General features: G+C 46.4%; 1 protein-coding gene across 1 annotated transcript in view; it reads left to right on the forward strand.

The window, feature by feature from the left end:
* Positions 1 to 10,953: 10,953 nt before the first annotated feature.
* jph3b (junctophilin 3b) overlaps positions 10,954 to 20,590 on the forward strand; it is a gene marked incomplete at its 5' end in the record, with an annotated part of 49,018 nt that continues 39,381 nt past the window's right edge. The window contains one exon of the mRNA XM_080762256.1: positions 10,954 to 11,335. Coding sequence (XP_080618382.1) covers positions 10,954 to 11,335 — 382 coding nt within the window. The remainder of the gene's footprint in view (positions 11,336 to 20,590) is intronic.

Genomic DNA, 20,590 nt, shown 5'->3' on the forward strand with positions numbered 1-20,590 from the left:
GACATGGCTACACAAGTGTGTGTGTGTGTGTGTGTGTGTGTGTGTGTGTGTGTGTGTGTGTGTGTGTGTGTGCCTGTGGCGGGCAATCAGAATTGGCATAACTTTTGGCCCTATTTTTGTCAGTGCCTTACCCCCTTATCCCTAAACTTCTTTGCCTTTTTTACTTTTAGTTTTTAGTTTTAGTTTTAGAAGTTTAGGGATAACACAAAAACGAATTGAATTACAGAGGTTCTCGGGGGGGGGTTTGTCCTTCATTCAGTAATGGAAAGAGATTTCTCATTGAAAAATGGAGAAACTGGATTGATATGTAATTGTAATCTTAAAAGGAAATATCTTTATTTTGGCACATGTACCCAATGTGGGGTTTAAAGCCTTAGAAAAATAAGCTCTGTTCAATAAATGTATAAATATGTCAACATTTTTGTTTCTCTGCACAAATATGTCCTTACTGGAGTTTTACAGTGCATCATGTCTTTCCCTATCTGTGTCCCCATAGTATACCTGCATCATGTCTTCCCCTATCTGTGTCCCCATAGTATTCCTGCATCATGTCTTTCCCTATCTGTGTCCCCATAGTATTCCTGCATCATGTCTTTCCCTATCTGTGTCCTCATAGAATTCCTGCATTATGTCTTTCCCTATCTGTGTCCTCATAGTATTCCTGCATTATGTCTTTCCCTATCTGTGTCCTCATAGTATTCCTGCATTATGTCTTTCCCTATCTGTGTCCTCATAGTATTCCTGCATCATGTCTTTCCCTATCTGTGTCCTCATAGTATTCCTGCATTATGTCCAGTATGTGTGCGTTTGACCCTCCAGAATGTGGGTAATCCAGCGACGAGTATCCACAGAGAACATCCCAACTGAAACTCCCAAATGTAAGTAAGCAAGTCAGTCATAAGGCAGTCATTGATCGGACACATGTAATTTCAGCGATGAGCCGCTCGGTTTCCACTCGGTGTCCCTGCCTGCATATAGACTTCCTCATTGACCAATGCATTTCTGAGCGGTGCCTAACCTCTCCAATGAATGGCTATGTGTGTCTGTCCCTTGTATGTATGTCCATTTGAGTACAGACAACTGCAATACCTAAAGTGGCACTGTTGAGCAGCTTAATGGGCTACAGTACAGCTGTTGAGCTTCACACTGACCACTATAACTAACAATAGCACAGTACAACACACACACACACACACACACACACACAGCCTGCACTGCTCAGTTTACACAAGGCGTGATTTTGTTTTAGTGAGGCTCTGATTGGAATTCGGCATGTGACATCACAGACTGTTGCGTGCCCTGAGTAAAACCTGGATCCAGTGAGTGTTATGTCTAAAGAACATATTTAGTTGTAAAAGAGTCCATCCATCCATCTTGCACCGCTTATCCGTAGTCGGGTCGCGGGGGCAACGGCTCCACCAGAGAGCTCCAGACATTCCTCTCCAGAGCAACATTAGTGACTTCCTCCTGGGGGATCCCGAGGCGTTCCAAGGCCAGTGAGTGAGGCGCTTTGGATATATGCACAGTGCTAGAAACCAGGACAGTTTAGATTAGATTAGATTAGAAGTCATTATTAATCAATTATTGATTGTGGCGACAGTGGCTCAAAAGTACAGAGTTAATGTTGAAGTTTCCCTGAGCAAGAGAGACTTAAACTTAACACCTAAATTGCTCACCTGAGCAGCACAATTTCATATGTATATTACTTACAGTAGTATCATTGAGACTTTTCAGATGTCTCACTTGGAAAATCTATTTCATTTCAAATTGATGAAAAACACTTAAAATATATAATCTAAGTGTCTCTAAATATATTTTAGTCACTGTGACTAATTGTAGGCAGAAAATATGTAGTTTTACAATTTCAAATCTTTTGAACACAGCCTCTCGCTTAGTGAGAGAGCGTGAGAAGTTCAGTCATACGTGAGAGACTCTGAGTAGAACCGCTGATCCTTGACTTGGAAAGGAGCCAGCTTAGGTGGTTCGGGGCGGGCATCTAGTATGGCTGCCTCCCGACCACCTCCCTATAGGGAGATCCTCGCTGCATGTCTCACTGGGAGGAGACCCTTGGTCCATGGCAGACCAAGGACAAGATAGGGAGGGGGGGGGGGGGATTATATCTCTACACTGGCCTGGGAACGCCTTGGGATCCCCCAGGAAGTAAGTAGCCTTGCCGAGCCATGAGGCCCATAGGGCAGGAGCCTATCTCCTGTTTCTGTAGCCATGAGGCCCATAGGGCAGGAGCCTGTCTCCTGTTTCTGTAGCTTGATGCAGCTTGATGTACAAGTACACCCCCTGGACATGACGCTAGTATGTCGCAGGGACTTACCCCCAATCCAACCCTTGATGCTGAGTGTCAAGCAGGGAGGCACTGGGTCCTATTTTTAGAGTCTTTGGTATGACCCGACCGAGGATTGAACCCCGACCTCCCAGTCTCAGGGCAGACACTCTAACCACAAGGCCACTGAGCTGGCCTTGTGGCCAGGAGGAAGGTGTTAATGTTGCAGGAAGACTGGAAGTCTCTGTTGGAACTGTTACCCCAGCCAGTCGAGTCCGGATATGAAGCGGTTGAAGCTGGATGGATGGATGTCCAGACAGACACTCAGTACACCATGCCATGGCTCTGTGGTTGTACACATTCCAACAGTCAGTGGTAATCTGTTTTGCTACAGGGTCTTTTGATTTGTTCAGACTAGACTTTACTTTGTATACATTGAATTTCATAGTCCCCTTGACTCATCCCTTTACCAAATTACTGTAGCCATTGTAATTTAACTCCCACTGGCCCTTGACTCCCCAGATAAACGATCGATAGTTGTTTGTAGTTGGACACTTACTGACACAGGTCTGAATGTATGGGACGAGAAATATGAGCATAAACCCCAATTGAGATATGGCATACTGTAGTGTTGTGTACACATGTCCCTTCTATTGGCTCTTGACTTGACCTCAAAGTGTCAGCACAATCCTGAGTATGTGATGTGAAGTACAGTAGCTAAAATGGAAAACAATTTGGAAGACTTCAGGCTACTGTCTGTCTTCTACTAACTGCATGGTTCAGCTCACCAGCTTCACACTGGCCACATGCTTGCCATATGCGATTAGTCTCCTCATGCAGTGAAACAGAATGGACCATCAGACTAATGTGTTTTGTGAGCATCAGGTAACCCACTCACGGTCACGGACATGTTGCCTTTAACCCATTCTGATCGGGAACCCATCTTGGTGTTAGCATCATGTTATGCTTTAGCTATTGAAAAATAGCAGATCTACAAGCTCATAGCGCGCCACCGAGTGGCGCGCTACGAGCTTGTAGGTCTGCTATTTTTGAAAAATCGAACGACTGACATTTTTAGAATCTGATCTCAGGTCAGAATGGGTTATACCAATCAGACCAGTGTCCAGTGGAAACCTCGTATGAATCTGATCTCAGGTCAGAATGGGTTAAGTGCCCCCTGCTGCTAGCCTGCGGGAACGCAGTTCTTTTGTCTAGAGTTTCACCCGTCCGCAACGAAAAGCTGTCACCAGAGAGGAAGAGGGGGAGATGGAGAACGAGAGAAACAAATAGAGATGCATCAAAGCGACGGATTGCAGAAGTCAGGAGAAGATGGAAGGGGGGTGTGAGCGGACAGAGAGCAAACTGCAGGAGGCAGTGTCAGAGAGACAGAGTAAGGAGAACCGGGTGATAAATGGGACGACCAGACAGCTGCTGCTGCAATGATGCAAAGAAGAAGTGGGAGAGGAAAAGTAGAGGGGAGACACTGAGACAGAGAGAGAGAGGGGTGCAGAGGGGAGGACAAGTGATGTGTCAGATAAGACATCAGTCACCATGAGCACCAGCTACTATCCCTGAGTGACCTATTTTATCCTCCATTGGTGCACCGAACGAGGGATGAGGAGAGGGTGATGAATAATATATAGAGCGGAGGAGAGATGGATGAGGATGAGGCTGCCTGCCTGCCGCACGTTCATGTTCCCTTCCTTCCCTTTCTTTTCCAGCCCCCCTTCCTCTCTTCTGCGTGCCCCTTATTCTTTATTTTAACTCCGGTACCAAAAAAAAAGGGGGGAGGCGGGCGGGGGCGGGCAAATTTTTATAAATAACTAAAGAGTGTGACTTTTTTTGGGTGTCGTTGTGGAGGCACGCACTGTGCGATCGTCGGCGAGTCACTCACTGGTCCTGTTGTTTATGAGTGTAAGGCAGTCAGAATCAGACCGTTGGATACGTCAATACTAGCTGTTAATCACTTTTAAGTGTGCTCTTTGGAGCTCCGTGTTGTTATAAAGCTCTCGTATGTAGGAGCTGACGATGGTTATTATGAAGCACAAGCAGTCCGTGGCCGTCGGCGCAAACCGCCACTCCACGGCTGCTCCCAGATGCTTGACATCTCCATTCATCTATTCTGAAGCACGCCGACACAAATTGCCTCTGCCGTCAAGAAGCAAAAGGGATCACGGACTCGCCGTGTATCATGCGCACGCTTGAGTGTAGTGTGTACATTGTGGAGTACTTGAGAGAAGTCCAATTATTGATTGTCACATACTGTACGTAGACCCTGGTTTGTGCAGAGAGAAGCTCAATGAGCTGTACATAGGGGAATGTATGTACGTAATACGTATGTCGAATCAACACTGAAATGTATTAATTAAAAATGATTCTGCTCATACATTTTATTAGTGTTTCTAAATTTAGTGGTTGTTGTAGTCAATTCTAATCTGAATATAGACAGTGGAAAACCACCGTGCCATTCTACCCATTGATTCCACATCTAAGTGAACACTGAGATTGCCTTACATCAGTCAAACGGTGTATCAGGGATTATGTGAGGTTTGTTCAATCCCAGTTTATCACTATTGTGGCTGTTGGGAGTGTTCGCTATATACTTTCTTCCATTTCTTCACTAGTGCACTTGATCTAGTTTTAATACTCTTTGTAATCAGTTCTGGGTTAGGTAGGTTACAGTAGGCCAGTGTTTCCCAAACGTCTTCATGTCAAGGACCCCCAAATTGACACTAATTAGCCCACAGACCCCCCATTTGAAAATATAAGCCAGGGACCCCCATAAGAGAAGTTGTTTATGGCTCTAGCAAAGAATCTCAACCCGTTTAATTTCAAGGACCCCCAGTTTGACATGCATTACTAGGCTACGGACCCCCATTTAATGGCATTTCTATCTCTGACCCCAATTAGCTGGGGACCCCCTGGAACTCCCTCAAGGACCCCTGGGGGTCCCCGGACTACGCTTTGGGAACCCCTGGGTTAGTAAGGTAATTTAGGAGGGCACGGTGGCACAGTTGGTAGTGCTGTCGCCTCACAGCTAGAAGGTCCTGGGTTCGATTCCCGCTCGGGACGCTGTGGGTGCTGGCGGCGTGTTTCCTCCTCCGCGTCATCAGTGCCCATACCCGAAGGCGGGGTTGGCGAAAGGGCCTTTCTGTGTGGAGTTTGCATGTTCTCCCTGTGTCCCCTAGGGTAGGTACCCTCACAAAAAACATGCAGTAATCCTGGTCTCTAAACTGCCTCCCCCTGGCCAGCCGGGGCACCTAATGGAGGGGAAAGGAACTGGTTGGAATAACGTGTTGGCGCTACGTCCAACCAGGGAAACTCGCCCCTGTCAGGTGTAAAGGAGCAACTTGGACACTCATGCATGAAGGAAGCATGAGTTGAAGTCCGTTGCTCTCCCCAGGTTGGTGGAGGGTGTGTAGAGCCCAGGATCACATTCGATAATTGACACAGGGGTGACAAAAAATGGGTTACAAAATCGTGGGATAAAAAAATTATAAAAAAAGTAAGGTAATTTAGGAACATCCTTATTTTCACACTACTGCACGTTTTACTGACCTCTGGGTTCTGATCCATTTGTAGTGGTGATCAGCAAGTCAAACTCACTTCTCATTCAACCTCATACTCTCTCTCTCTCTCTCTCTCTCTCTCTCTCTCTCGTCCCAGCTCGCCTCACCACCAGTGGTGGGAAAAGTACTACATGTATTTTCTTAAGTAAAAGTATGAATACTGCAATATATAGAAATACGGAATTGAAGATGCACTTGAGTAAAAGTGCAAAAAAACCCAACATTAAACCTGTATATAGGAGGGGCTAGCGCACCTCAAAATGTGTGGCAGACAGTGCTGAAAATGTACTTACTGTAGTTACTTTTACACCACTGACCACCACTACTAGTGTGCTTATAGACCTGAGAGTTAATCCCAGCCTTACTGCGATGACTTTATGACTGTAATCTGGGCTGGGATTGGTTTAGCTCCTCCAGACCCTGGCAGAGAGAGAGAGAGAGAGAGAGAGCCGAGGACAACGGAGATTAGAGCAGTGGTTCCCAAAGTGGGGTCCGGGCCCCCCCAGGGGTCCTTGAGGGAGTTCCAGGGGGTCCCCAGCTAATTGATAGTTTGGAACCAAATTGACCCTTGAGGATCTGTATAACCAAATAACCAATATTGTTATAATTAATAACCAAGTGGACCCTAACGGCTCCATTTGGTTCCATCTGTACACTCTTCAGAGTTAACATTTATTATTATCCACAGACTAATGCGTGTCAAACTGAGGGTCCTTGAAATTAAACGGGTTGAGAATCACTGTTAGAGCCATAAAAAAATATATTCTCTCATGGGGGGTCCTTGGTATATCTTTTCAAATGGGGGTCCGTTGGATAATTAGTGTCAATTTGGGGGTCCTTGACATGAAAAAGGTTTGCATGGGAACCACTGGATTTAGAGAGCCTGGGTCGGGTCAGACTGCATCCGAAGGTCATGTCAGTACATCAATATTTCCCTTCCTCAACCAGCTCATCAGCTGAGTGGCCTCTGCTCTGTTGTGGGCAAAACAGCTCAGATCCAGCATGCATGGTACGGAGTGGGTGGGCTCACTCTGACTGGGCTGGGTAGCATGGGTTCTGGCCCTGTATCTGCATGCATGGTACGGGGGGTGGGTGGGCTCTCACTGGGCCGGGTTGCATGGGTTCTGGCCCTGTATCTGCATGCACGGTATGGGGGTGGGTGGGCTCCCTGGGCTGGGTTGCGTGAAGCACAGGGTTCTGGGCCTGTGACCAGAACATCAGTGGTTTGAATCATTGGAGCAGTATAGGGAAAATGTAGAAAGTAAATGCACTAAATATAGCACTGGCACTCTGGCCTCGGTGACTTTACAGGCGTCTCATGCACAGGGTTAACTTATGTACTTTTGACCAGTGCGGTTTCCAAACTTTCATGTCAAGGACCCCCACATTGACACTAATTAGCCCGCGGACCCCCATTTGAAAATATATGCCAGGGACCCCCATAAGAGAAGATTATGTACGGCTCTAGCAGTGAGTCTCAACCTTTTTCTATGTTTTATTTCCGTGTATTACCATTACCGTGTTGTTCTTGCTTTATGTAAATCGCTCTGGATTATGAGTTTCTGTTAAATGCTGTTAAATTGTAAATAATGCTGACCTCCTTCCCTCTGTCTCTCCATGAGAAACATGGTAAAACACTCAACTGTGCTGGTAGAGCTGCTCACTGTGGCCACCAGTAGAGAGAGAGAGAGAGAGAGTGTGTGTGTGTGTGTGTGTGTGTGTGTGTGTGTGTGTGTGTGTGTGTGCGAATTTGTGAAAGCATTCCTGTCTAAACATAAATATGTTGCATTCCAATACTCCATCTGGGTCACCATAGTGGTTAATATTGACTGCGTTAGTCTACTGGTAGATCTGGTGTGGGACGGCAGTGGCTCAGCGGTAGAGTGGCTGGTAGAGTGACCGCATGAAAACCGCCAGGTTCCCTGCAGTTCGATCCCGGGCTCCCCCAGAGTTGGTGTCGAAGTGTCCTTGAGCAACACTCTGAACCCCTGATTGCTCCCAATGTTGCCTTGCATGGTTTCATCCGCCATCGGTGTGTGAATGGGTGAATGTAACGCTATCTATGTAAAGCGCCTTGGATAAAGGCACTATATAAATGCACCTTTTACCATTTAGCATTTCAAACAAACCTCTTATTTACAAGCACAAATTAGCTTACTATAACCTCAATATGTATTTATAAAGGTATCATTCGTTATAATAGCATTCTTAATACTATCAACAATATTAATTAATGGCTAATAAGTTACTTATAAGTCCCAAGGTCCAGTATAGGGCATAGCAGTGCATGGCATCCATTTTGTGGTGCCATATAATAGATAAAACCCCATTCATTTTCCTGACGGAGATTAAAAAAAAATATTGATATAAATTATTTTAAACCTGGAAGCAACTCAAATATCCAGGGGAAACTGGAACACTTTAAATATTACGCTGATAATTGGCTACTCTCTCCTGATTGGCTGAAATGTTGGCAGCCATTGGCCTGTTCTTGCCAGCTTCTGGAAACCCACAGAGCCTATTATGCATTTATTAACAGTCAACTATGCCTTTCACATTCATATCTGCCAGTATCTGGTAGCCTATACATTATTAATATAGCCTTATTAACAAATCATTTGGTTAATGAGCATAATTATAACGACTCATGTGTCGATAATTCGATATATTAACTGTTGTTAATTAATGCTCGTTACTAGAATGATAATTTGAAGTGCTACCAACTGTACTAACTTGTGTATGTATTTCCTCACCTTTTCATGCCACTGCATCAGAACTCTGTCTAGGCGACGTTCAGTTCATCTGAGGTAACGCACGCACACATGCACACGCACACGCACACACACACACACACACACACACACACACACACACACACACACACACAGCAGTGATGTATGTTCGTAATTTGTGCATGCAGTATAGATGACAGTCTAATAAATAATACTATCGTGTGTGTGTGTGTGTGTGTGTGTGTGTGTGTGTGTGTGAGAGAGAGTGAGAGACATAACGGCTGCTAAAATCTCAGCTTCCCATCATGCACCTGCATGTGTACAGTGTCTCACACTTTGTCACCTGTTGGTACCCTAAACTGACAGACAGACAGACATAGGGACACACATTGCTGTGCATTGGAGTGGCTGGACCACTCAAAAAACAGGTGGACAAAAGTCAAGGGGGGGGGGGGGGGGGCTCGGGATAAACGGGCTGATAGGCACAGGTGAGTAGGAGGAGGATGATGATGAATAATCTTGGAAGAGGGTGTGGGGCGGGGGAGTTAGTGTTTCTGTGTGCAGTCAGTGTGTGTCTCTTTAAGAGCTGGAGCACGCTGTTAAGGGGGAGGGTAGTTGGCTGCATTGGAACAGGCCTCTCTAATGAGCAGATTTCTGAGGGAGGGAGGGAGGGAGGGAGGGGTGGGGGGGAGCGAGAGAGAGAGAGAGGAGAGCTCCATCCATCCAGCCATACGAAGAGATTTGAAGAAGGCAGGCAGGCTGTGCGTCAGCCAGCAGCTCCATAGGGATAACATGGAGGGGTAGCAGGAGCGACTGAGACGTAAACAGGAGGATCATATTATAGATGGATGTTGTTTCATCAACAGGACAACCTCCTCGACACAACCCACGCAACGGATAAACTACTTATGGACGCTGTGGATTAAAGATCTACGGACTAGACTGAGAGCAGGAGAGAGAGAGAGAGAGAGAGAGAGAGAGAGAGAGAGAGAGAGAGAGAGAGAGTGTTAATAGACGAGAGGGGGAAATTAAATCAATTTGCTTGTTTATTTTCATTCTCCGCTTGCGTGCACTTGCTTGCTGTCCGTGCTTGCCTGTGGGTGTAGTGTGTGAGTGTGTGTGTGTGTGTGTGTGCGTGCATGCTTTGGACAGGAGACTGCATTGCTGTTCTCCAGCATCCCCAGACAGACTAGTAGACTGAGGACCAGAAAAAAAGAAAACAGATTACCTGATGGCTTGTTTTTATTCCCCCCTACCTCCCCCCCACCCCCCTCTACATGTGTGAGTTACCGGCTGTGAGACCAGAGGCATGCTGAGCGTGTGTGTGTGTGTATGTGTGTGTGTTTATGGTCATGTTCATGAGGTTTAAGAATTGAGAAAGCGAGGATGCTGTCCCTAAAAAGCCTTTCATGAGCTGATTGTTTTTATTTTTATAATGACATTAACTTGACGACAACGACAACATCAAATGTACAAGCCTAACAGAGTCTTTATATAGATAGACACACCGACTTAGGGTATCTCTAAACAAGTACTTGTAACATGGTAAACCATTGCAGCTCTGTGTGTTTAGCCCCAGCTGGGGCCTTGGGGCTGATCATCAGGGTACCTGGCGGTTTCTAGCCTGGAGTCTGAGAGGTCTGCGAGGACGCCAAGGGGGAGACAGCAGACACTGGGGGCTCTGCACCCCAGAGAGGCAGACACATCATCAGGTAGGCGGCGGTGGCTGAAAGCGTGGGCCTGTCGGCGCGCAGAGGAAGGAGGAGAGAGAGCAATAGGAGGGGGTGGTGAGTGACTTCCAAGTGCTGTTGCTGCCTTAGTGTGTAGGCAGACCGATGGCCGGGCCCATGTAGGAGCCCTCCATGCTCAAAGGCCCGACCGGAGAGCGTGACCATGGCAGCTCTCGGCCCTCGCTCGTCCGCTCCCACCTGCTGCATGACGACCGGCCGCAGCAGAGAAGCAGCCCCGAGGAGCCGCTAGCCGACGCCACAACGCAGCGACAGAGAGTCTGCCACCCACGAGGATGGTGTGACCGCCTTCCCACTGCCCCCCCAGTCCCTTCCCACCACGTCGGACAACCCCTTAGCAACGCTCCCACAGCGGCGGCGGGGTCGTCCCGGTTTGGTTGAACCGTCTGGGAGACGTCTCCTCTTCCCTCCCACCACCTCCTCCTCCTCCTCTTCATCCCTGCCCCCCCACAGCAAAGCTCACACCACCTGCCTCTCTACCCACAGAACAACCCAATAACCCCATGGATTTGTTTTAGTCTCAAATTAGCCCTTTCTTTTTCTTTGTTTGTTTCCTTTTCCTTCTTCATTTTTTTTTTTTTTCTTTTTGAGGCTTCGGGGGATTTGCCAAGACCTCTGTTACATGCATGTCCACTGGCGGCAGGTTCAACTTTGACGATGGGGGGTCTTACTGCGGCGGGTGGGACGAGGGCAAGGCACACGGCCACGGGATCTGCACGGGGCCCAAGGGCCAGGGCGAGTACTGCGGCTCCTGGCAGCACGGCTTCGAGCTGCTGGGCGTCTACACCTGGCCCAGCGGGAACACCTACGTGGGCACCTGGGGCCAGGGCAAGAGGCACGGCGTGGGCGTGGAGAGCAAGGGCCGCTGGGTGTACCGCGGCGAGTGGACCAACGGCTTCAAGGGACGCTACGGCGTGCGCGAGAGCACGGGCACCAGCGGCAAGTACGAGGGCACGTGGAACAACGGGCTGCAGGACGGCTACGGGACGGAGACGTACTCGGACGGAGGTAAGAGTGCGGAGAAACGCCATGTGCGTGCACACACACACACACACACACACAGCATTCTGAACTCAATACAGCTTGTGCTTATAACCACGCCCCGCTTCTGTGGCTAACGCTAACAGCTTTTTAGTCGATAAAGTATCGTTTCTGACCGCGACGGAGGCCCGTCGTCTCAAGCAAACTTGAGCCACGCGAGGCGCCGTGTCGTACGTTGCGAAGTTCAATTGAGCCGGCTCAGGGCCGTTCAGAGTTGCGATCCGAATCCCGATAGACATAGTAATTCATGTTCTGGCGAGAGCGTTTCCCCCGACTGCCACTCGAAGTGGCTACTGGCCAATCACAGCGTTGTCCTTGTACAAGCCGTATAGATAGATACACACACACACAGCCATAGACAGACATAGGTTTTCTTTCTTCTGACGAGCACTTTGTAGGAGTTGAGGCATTACATTGAGTAAATATTAGGTAGATATTCTGAAAATAGCAGATCTACAAGCTCACAGCACCTCGCAGTGAGCGAGATCTTTGCCTCTTTCTTATTTAATTTGACAGTTTGGCCAATGCTTGACCAGTTTCATAGTATGGTTTGTTGATTGATTTTGATGCGGCAATGGTCCTTTTTTAGGATATTAAAAAGGCCTTAAAATGACACTTCACTGTCGTCTGGAACTCCCCAAAGGACCCTGGTAATTATTTTCTCTGCACATTCAAAAGAACAGAATGTGATAAACATCTACAAGTGTGTAAAGCACTCAAAATGATTATTTTAATTGTGGTGAAAACTGGGACAATTTGGTGGTGAATGTTGAAAACCGGGAGTGTCTTTTGTGATATTTTGTTCAGGGACACCCAGGTCGAAACCGGGACAATCCCGGGCAAATCCCCCCCAAACAAGCGGATGACTCAGGGTTTGTTTCAGGACACCAGTGTTGTTGTTTTTGGGTTTTTGTAGGATATGTTTTGGGGCGGTTTTTTTGCCTTTATGCCGTTTTTGCCGTTAGGGTACAGTAACTAGACAGGAAAGGGGGAGAGAGAAGGGGAGTGACACGCAGCAAAGGCCGTCGGGCTCGGGACTCGAACCCGCGGCACGCCGTCCGGCTGGCTCGGCAGTCGAGGTGCCCAGACGGTTGAGCTAACCGTCCAGTGTTGTTTTAAGGTTATTATTATTTCTCCTTTAGTGTAGAGTGTAGAAAGGCCGGAAACTAATGTCGGAGAGAGGGGGGGAGACATGCAAGAAGCCGGAGTGCATGTGGTCCGTACAGTAGGCTACTGTACTGTACTGATATGACCCACGATCCCCCGCCTTCCCCTCTCTCTCTCTCTCTCTCTCTCTCTCTCTCTCTTTTTCTCTCTTAAAAACACACACAATCGGCAGTCCTCCCTACATGTCTTCTGAGTATAAAATAATATATATAATACCTCTCTCTCCAAAAGCCCTCACCTCCGCTGCCACAAAGGGACATTCTGCATATTCGGAGGCTCTAAATTCAGCCTGTACCGCCTTAAGGGGTGCACGAGGAGCAGACGGAGGGGGATCATGGCAGGTCCCCTGCTGAAAGTCCCGAGCAACACAAGGGTTTGGAAATAACCGCTCGACCTGCTTTTCACACAGAGCTGACACATCACTTTTCTTTCTTGAGCCTGGGGACATCCTGGATGCTGAGATGTACCGGCTCGTACCGTACGCGTTCGTAGTGAGTGACTACTACGAATTTCTATGGAATATCTCAATTGTTTGATAGTATAGCCGTCGATACCTTTTAGCTACACTATCAAACAATTGAGATATTCCATAGAAATTCGTAGATGCATACAATTTAGACCTGTCTATCAGACTATTTCCCCCAGAGTTCAGTTCAGGTCCAGTTAGGCTGAATATGTATCCCAGTCGAAGATGCACGCACACACACACACACACACACACGCAGAAGTGTTACGTTCAGGCAAACAGCTGACAGTAGCATACATGCGGTCAAAGCCTTGTTACATAACTATAAGTACTGTAGCAGGTCATTACAACAATGATATGAACTGCATGCATGCACGCGCGCACGCACGCACGCACAAAGGATGGAAGGGTAGAATAAGGACAAAGGAGAAGGAGTCAGAATAGCAGATAATTAACAGGTGGGGGTACAGGATGGTGATGGCGGGGTAGAGTGACAGATTGATGGATGGACAGAGATGAGACAGATTGATGGATTATGTTTAGACTCGCAGCACAGTCCATCCAGTTGAACTGCAGGCAAACCACAATTATTACATAATCGTCTAATCGCGACTATTTGGGATAATCTCAATTATTTTGTCATACAGTAAATGTTTCCATGTTGAAATATGTTCATAGTACGTTTAAAAAAAAGCAGTAATAGCTGAAATGTGTAATGGTGACACAGCCCTACCTGAAGAGACCGGTGTGATGTCTCTGCGCTACTCGGTGCAACGTGTTGCAATGCAAATCACTGGCGTGGACACTCGGATCGATGGATGATGGGACGGCCAAGTGGATAGATGGATGGAGGGACAATTAGGATATAATTGTAATGATTGATGTTTTTTAATTTGACAGTGTGAGTCATAGTGGCATAGTGTGGAGACACAAGAGCAGATATCATTGGAAGGGAAAGACTAATCATGAATAAATGCGAGTCTGAGCTGATCTACTGATGAATGGGAGAGCAGTGTTGGAACGTATCTGTGTTTGATCCTAGATACAGTAATTGCAGAATGAGATTGGCCTAGTTGCAGAATGTGTGAATGTTTCATTCATTAATTTCTGTCTGTCTGTCTGTCTGTCTGTCTGTCTGTCTGTCTGTCTGTCTGTCTGTCTGTCTGTCTGTCTGTCTGTCTGTCTGTCTGTCTGTACTGTACTGTAAATCCATTGTATTTACAGTACCATACAAACACTCAGGTATTGCAGCAGGCTGAGGCTACACAACCACACACTTTTACCACTAATGGTGTTTGAAGAGTAGCACATTTTTCAATGTTTTCATTCCATAATCTCTAACTTTAATTAACTAACTTACTACAGGCTTATATACAGTGGGGTTGCCAGCTGTCTGCTCTAATCTTCCCATGCTTGGCTTTCATGTTTAATTCATGTTTAAGTGTCCACAGACCTTATCTTCTACTTTATCGCATTGTGAATAGTGAAAATAGACATTCTACAAGCACTGTAGGATCTAGCGCATTCGAGTGTTATTATTATTATTACCATTATTACTTGCGCAAGCAGAGCGCGCAAGTAATGGTTTCGCCCGGCTCGTATGCACCGTCCCAGCCAACCCGTCACTTTTGATGCGTATGCACCGTCCCAGCAAATTGTGCCTGATTTGCTGGGACCCCATGGTGTGTATACTGTATATGTATAACTAGCTCTCAATGATGACGTAAGAAATATGTGGATTAAAGGACCCAATGCCAGAGTGTAATTGGTTTTCGATGGTGACGTAATGACGATATGTTTTAGTGTGTTAGTGTTTAGCTAATGCTCCTGTGTATACATGACTGTATGTAATCTGGCACCACTGCCGTATCAGGCACAATTTGCTGGGACGGTGCATACGCATCAAAAGTGACAGTTTATAACGGTCGAAAGTACTTGCGCGCTCTGCTTGCGCACTACTGTAGTTGGCCATTTATGGCCTACTAGTGTGCAACAAGCAAGTATGCACTCGACAGAGTGCAGTTCTAGTTATTATTATTATTTTATTTTTTTTAACAAAAATGTTTGGCTATAATGGCACGCCCCAAAATATGCATACCGGGTTGAAAGTGGTTGAAGTTCTGTTGAAGCAGATATTTTGTATGGCTGACTAAATGACTAGTGTAGGCTGTGAACACAATATGCTCCTGGTTATCCTACAGTAGATAGATGACGTTTTCAGTTGTCCCTCCTTTCAATTACTTAATAGGAAAATAATCACACCTGTGTGAACTGAGTGGTGCAACTCCCCTCTCCCCCTGCCTCTCTGTCTGTCTGTCTGTCTGTCTGTTTGTCTGTCTGTCTGTCTGTCTGTCTGTCTGTCTGTCTGTCTGTCTGTCTGTCTGTCCGTCTGACTGTCTGTGTAATTAGCAGGCAACAGTGCAACACTATCTCTCTCTCTCTCTCTGTTTCTTTTGCCCCTACTGGTACCCTAAACATAGTCACATAGGTATAGGACATAGTCCTATAAGGACGGACATTGCTGTTCCTTGGAGTGGCTGCACCACTCAAATATACAATGAAAGGCAGTAACGGCAACAGGTTGCTCGATGTCTTTCCTGGGCAGCATTCTATTACGCTAATAGCGTGGATTCATCAAAGCTGTCCGTCCGTCTGTCTCTCATCCAAACCAAGAGTATATTATTAGTACCGAGCCAGAACATTCAAAAATGGTCGCCTGGTGGTCCGCCCCATAGTGCTTTGAAGCACTTTCAACCTCGCGTCCCTGTTTTATTGATGTCATATCATACTCTATAGGAATCCAAACGTTGAATAAAAAATGCAAATGTGAGCACGTAGAACAGTCACCCTATATGTATGTATCGCGTACTGTATGTCACGCGATACAGGTCTTTAATCAATCAACTATATGCACTAGAGAAAACACTACGTTCCCCCATCATCCTCAAACAACCAACCTTTTCTAAAAAAACACACTAATATAATGTATGTTATTATGGATGAGCATTGTTTCATTCCTGCCACCTCCTCTCTCTCCCTCCCTCCTCCCTCTCTCTCTTCCTCCCTCTCTCTCCCTCCCTCCCTCCCTCTCTCTCCCTCCCTCCCTCTCTCTCCCTCCCTCTCTCTCTCTCCCTCCCTCCCTCCCTCTCTCTCTCTTCCTCCCTCTCTCTCTCCTTTGCTCTACTGCATTTCTGCGGAGCCACTCGGTACAGTAAGGGTTTCCATAGCAACCGCTCACCGACATGCATCAGGTCAGCATGTCACGAGGGACTCGCTGTTCCTCGCTGCTATAGGCTGGCCCGCTGGTGGTACTGAACCGCGATTGGTGGTCTGGTCCTGGCCGGGGCTAATGGTGTTTACCGAGATGAGCAGCTAAGCTGACTGATTACCCGACCACAGAGGGAGAGATGGAGATGGAGAGAGAGAGATAGAGAGATAATAAAGACAGCAGTTGTTTGTATAGAGGGCCTACAAAGATCCCGTGATCGTGTCAGCGAGACGTTAAATTAGTCATATCGTATACTGTATAGGGAGAGGGGGGAAATTAGTACTCTCGGTATAGAGAAGAACAGAGCCCATCTTAATGTAATGCTTGTACTGTCTGCATAGATAATGCATCACACAACGGGTTCAGTAGGAATTGAATACCCTTTGTGCCCCCTTTACTACGCATGAACACTAAACGAGTAAATGAGTGTGTCATGAGAAGGCCATTAGAGTGACAATTGGCATTGTGAATTAAGGTACCATCACTATATGAGGAGATGGCGTCCAGGTAATTGGTTTAGAGTTGGCCTAGGTCTACAGGATATAGGATGGGAATGTGTGTCCTCCCGACCAAGGTTATTATCGCTTAGAAAATGTATTTCGATTTTATTTTTGTTTCGTTTTGACTTCGTGTTTTACCTTGGTGTGTGTGTGTGTGTGTGTGTGTGTGTGTGTGTGTACATGCGTTACATACAGGGTATTATTTTAAGGGTTGATGGACATCTGCTGCGACACTTGCAGCAGATCTAAAATAGGGTGAGTTTTGCTGAATTTGGTCACAGGCAAGTTCACTTTTGGGATACTTATGACTCAGCCATGAGTACACAGTAAAGCCCTGAGTGACTGACTCAGTCCACAGTGTTCCCTCTCTGCAGCATGTTGCTGAACAACATCTCACAGTGTGCGGTTGACAGAATAATGTGTGGGAGGAAGCCTTCACATCAGGAGAGAACTCCTGCCATCCTGTAAAGGCATAGCCTGCCCTTAGAGTATATAAGAATAGAGAGACGGCTCCCGGAGGAAACCCTGAGGCGAAATGGACATATAGTGGCCGGATTTGGTATTGCAGCGTGCAGGGCCCAAACACATGAACGCGCTGGTCCGTTGACTATATCATTGTGCACGTTCATGATGACACGTGAACGCTGATGTTCGGAGGTCATTTGTGTTTATCCGGTGATCACGATTGGAACATTGGCATTTTTCTAGAGTAAGGATTGGCCTCATTTTAACTTGCTATAGCATTAACGCTAATACTTAAGCATCCAAGATGTAACCCAAAAACCGTCATCTGCCTGATATAAATACTGCCCTCACTGCGCCCCTCACTTCACACTCTCACTTTTTTTTAACCTACCATAACCCATGGCACCCCATGAGACAAAAAAAAGGTGCATTCCTATTGGTCGGACTACGGAATGAATTGAATGTGCGAGGAGCCAATGGCCGAGCAACTCGCTGCAAACTTGTTCTGTTTTGGTGCGTTTTTTTCTCTCCCTCTCTCCTGACTGACAAGTCAAGGGGAGGCGAGGTTAATTTGGGGAGGCAGCCGCCTCTATTGTAAAACCACGCCTGCCGTCCACTATTGCTATTTCCAGAATTAAATGCAGGCCCAGAGAGAGAGAGAGAGAGAGAGCGGAAGACAGCCGTGTGCATTCGTAGAAGAGACAATTATGATTTCATCCCGGAGGTTGGCGCGCGATCAAATCTCGCTCGGATGTTTACACCACTTTGTGATCTTTCTGCGTTTACGCTCTCCCTGCTGCTGCCATGCTGACCCCTTCCCTCAAAAAAATGCAAATCACTGGCGTCCTTTAAAACAGGCCTAAAATCCAGCAGGCCAAAGCGAGAGGAAACCAGAGGAAGTGCCCCTCGGGGCACAGGTTTTTCCACCAGGATTGATATTTGGATAAAATCTGAAGGACTAATATAAAAAAAGAGTGTTGCAACATAAATGGGCCTCCTGGTGGCGCTCGAAAAGGAAGAATTGAAAAATGCAGGCCAGAGGTTTTTCCTTGGGCTGTAGGGAGTCTAATGCAGATGTGTGCATGTAAAGACCTGACTTGGCCTGTTATAGCGCCACCATGAGGCTGATTTGAAAAATGTCCAGGATGAAATCTGTGAGTAATATAACTAATATATGTTTTGCAGAAATCGGCCTCATAGTGGCGCTATAACTGGGAGATGTGGAAAATGCAGGGAAAATGTTTTGCCATGGCCTGCCCTCTAGAGAGTGCGCATACAAAGTTGTACACAGATCGATGCAGTTATAGGTAAAAACAGGAATTGGCCACCGTGAGGCTGATTTGGAAAGAATTAAGTCCTCGGCCTAGTGGATTTTTTTTTTTTCTGTGTCATGTTCCAGTTATCTAAACTCTAAAGAATGCCTGCTATTATCGCACATATATATTCCAGCTCTGTGACTCGTGGCCAGGCAGATGTGGTAAAGACAGACCCAGTAACCTACTGTAGTACGTCATTTTATTACAACACACTGTTCCTCATTTTTAGAGATGGAGCGCAGTGATTTTATTTTATTATTTTTTTGGTGTGGTTGTTATGTGCAATGATGTCGTCCTTTTGTATTTAGGGTTTCTTCATGGAGGCTGAAACCTTTACAGTCAAAATGTGCCAATGAAAGAAATCACCTCACAATATCACCCCCTCCATCATATAACAACAGCTGTGGGTGCGACTTCAGTTCAGGTGGATCACCACCCATCACCACCCACTAGGCAAACCAGGCATTCTTTTTTCTTTTTTTTTTAAGATATTTTTTTGCGGCTTACGCCTTTTATTGGTTTTTTGAAGGGACAGACAGTAGGCTGACAGGAAACGGGAGAGAGATGGGGGAAGACATGCAGTAAAAGGCCGTGTCGGGCTCGGGAGCCGAACCCGCGGCACACTGCGACTGGATTACCAGTCGGGTGCCCAGACGGTTACGCCACCGCCTGGGCCAAACCAGGCATTCTTAATGAAGTGGTGGACGTGTCCACATAAAAATTTTAACAAATCCTACTGTTCACTTTTTGGAACAAATTCTTCCTCCTTCTATCCTATTAATAATTTAGCGGACTGTCTGTCAGTCAGTCAGTCAGAGTACTTCCTTAGCATAGAATAAGACAGCTGCTCGCTTTCTGCGCCATCTCACAATGCCACGACGCAATCTGCCCTGCATTACACACGCCAAACATTCTAACAATCATCTTAATTAAATTAATTCGCGAGGAAACAAAAAACATCTCCCCGCAAATCAACGTGTCACCAGTGTCACCAGTGAAATGCATGTTGGGATGGACACAGATTAATACTGGGACACACTTTTCCGCGCAACAGACCCACACAGGTAAACGATTCCCCCCCCCCCCCCCCCCTATCACATTACCCACACTGAACATCATTTGCTGTTCATATATTCAGAACGGGTAAGGACTAGTAATATAAATACCTGATGATCTAGTGTGCGTGGTTGACCAGGCTACATTAGTATAGGCTTTACTGTATTTAAGTATTTTATCTTTGAGGGGGCGCTAGACCCGGGCCTCCTATGTCCAGCTTTACGGGTTTGTGTGTGTGAACACAAACATTGGCTGATCCACCCCATAGCGATGATTTGATTGGCTGAGCAATTAAAGTACACATAATTGAGGATAAAAGTGAGGGCAGAAAAGTGAATACGCCAAACATGATTGGCCTGAATGACTTGATTTGTGATGATTTGATTGTTTTAGAGTCTGTAATCTCTCAATTAATTTTAACGTAGCAGTACGGCCCATATCAGAATGTAGGAAAGTGGCTGGTACTGTACATACTCAATGTGTCTATAGCTGTAACAGGCACTTCTTGCATTCCTAACCTTTAGCCACAGCATTGAGTGATCCGGTAGGTGACATTTATCTCCAATCAAGTTAATATGAGCTCTGTCCTCCTAGTCTACCATTTGTTATGTGAGCAATGTCTTAACCCATTCTGACCTGAGATCAGATTCATACGAGGTTTCCCCACTGGACACACACTGGTCTGATTAACCCATTCTGACCTGAGATCAGATTCTAAAAATGTTCAGTCGTTCTTCGAATTTTTCAAAAATAGCAGACCTACAAGCTCGTAGCGCGCCACTCGGTGGCGCGCTATGAGCTTGTAGATCTGCTATTTTTCAATAGCTAAAGCATGACATGATGCTAACACCAAAATGGGTGCCAGGTCAGAATGGGTTAAATTCCAAACAATACTCAAAACAGTCAAAAGGCGCTACAATATAAACCAACTACCGCTTTACCCTTTGGTGACACTGACGTGTATGGAATGTTTCCCCGTGTTTA

Source organism: Protomyctophum bolini, assembly GCF_963924005.1.
Source record: "Protomyctophum bolini genome assembly, chromosome: 4".
Taxonomy (NCBI): Eukaryota; Metazoa; Chordata; class Actinopteri; order Myctophiformes; family Myctophidae; genus Protomyctophum; species Protomyctophum bolini.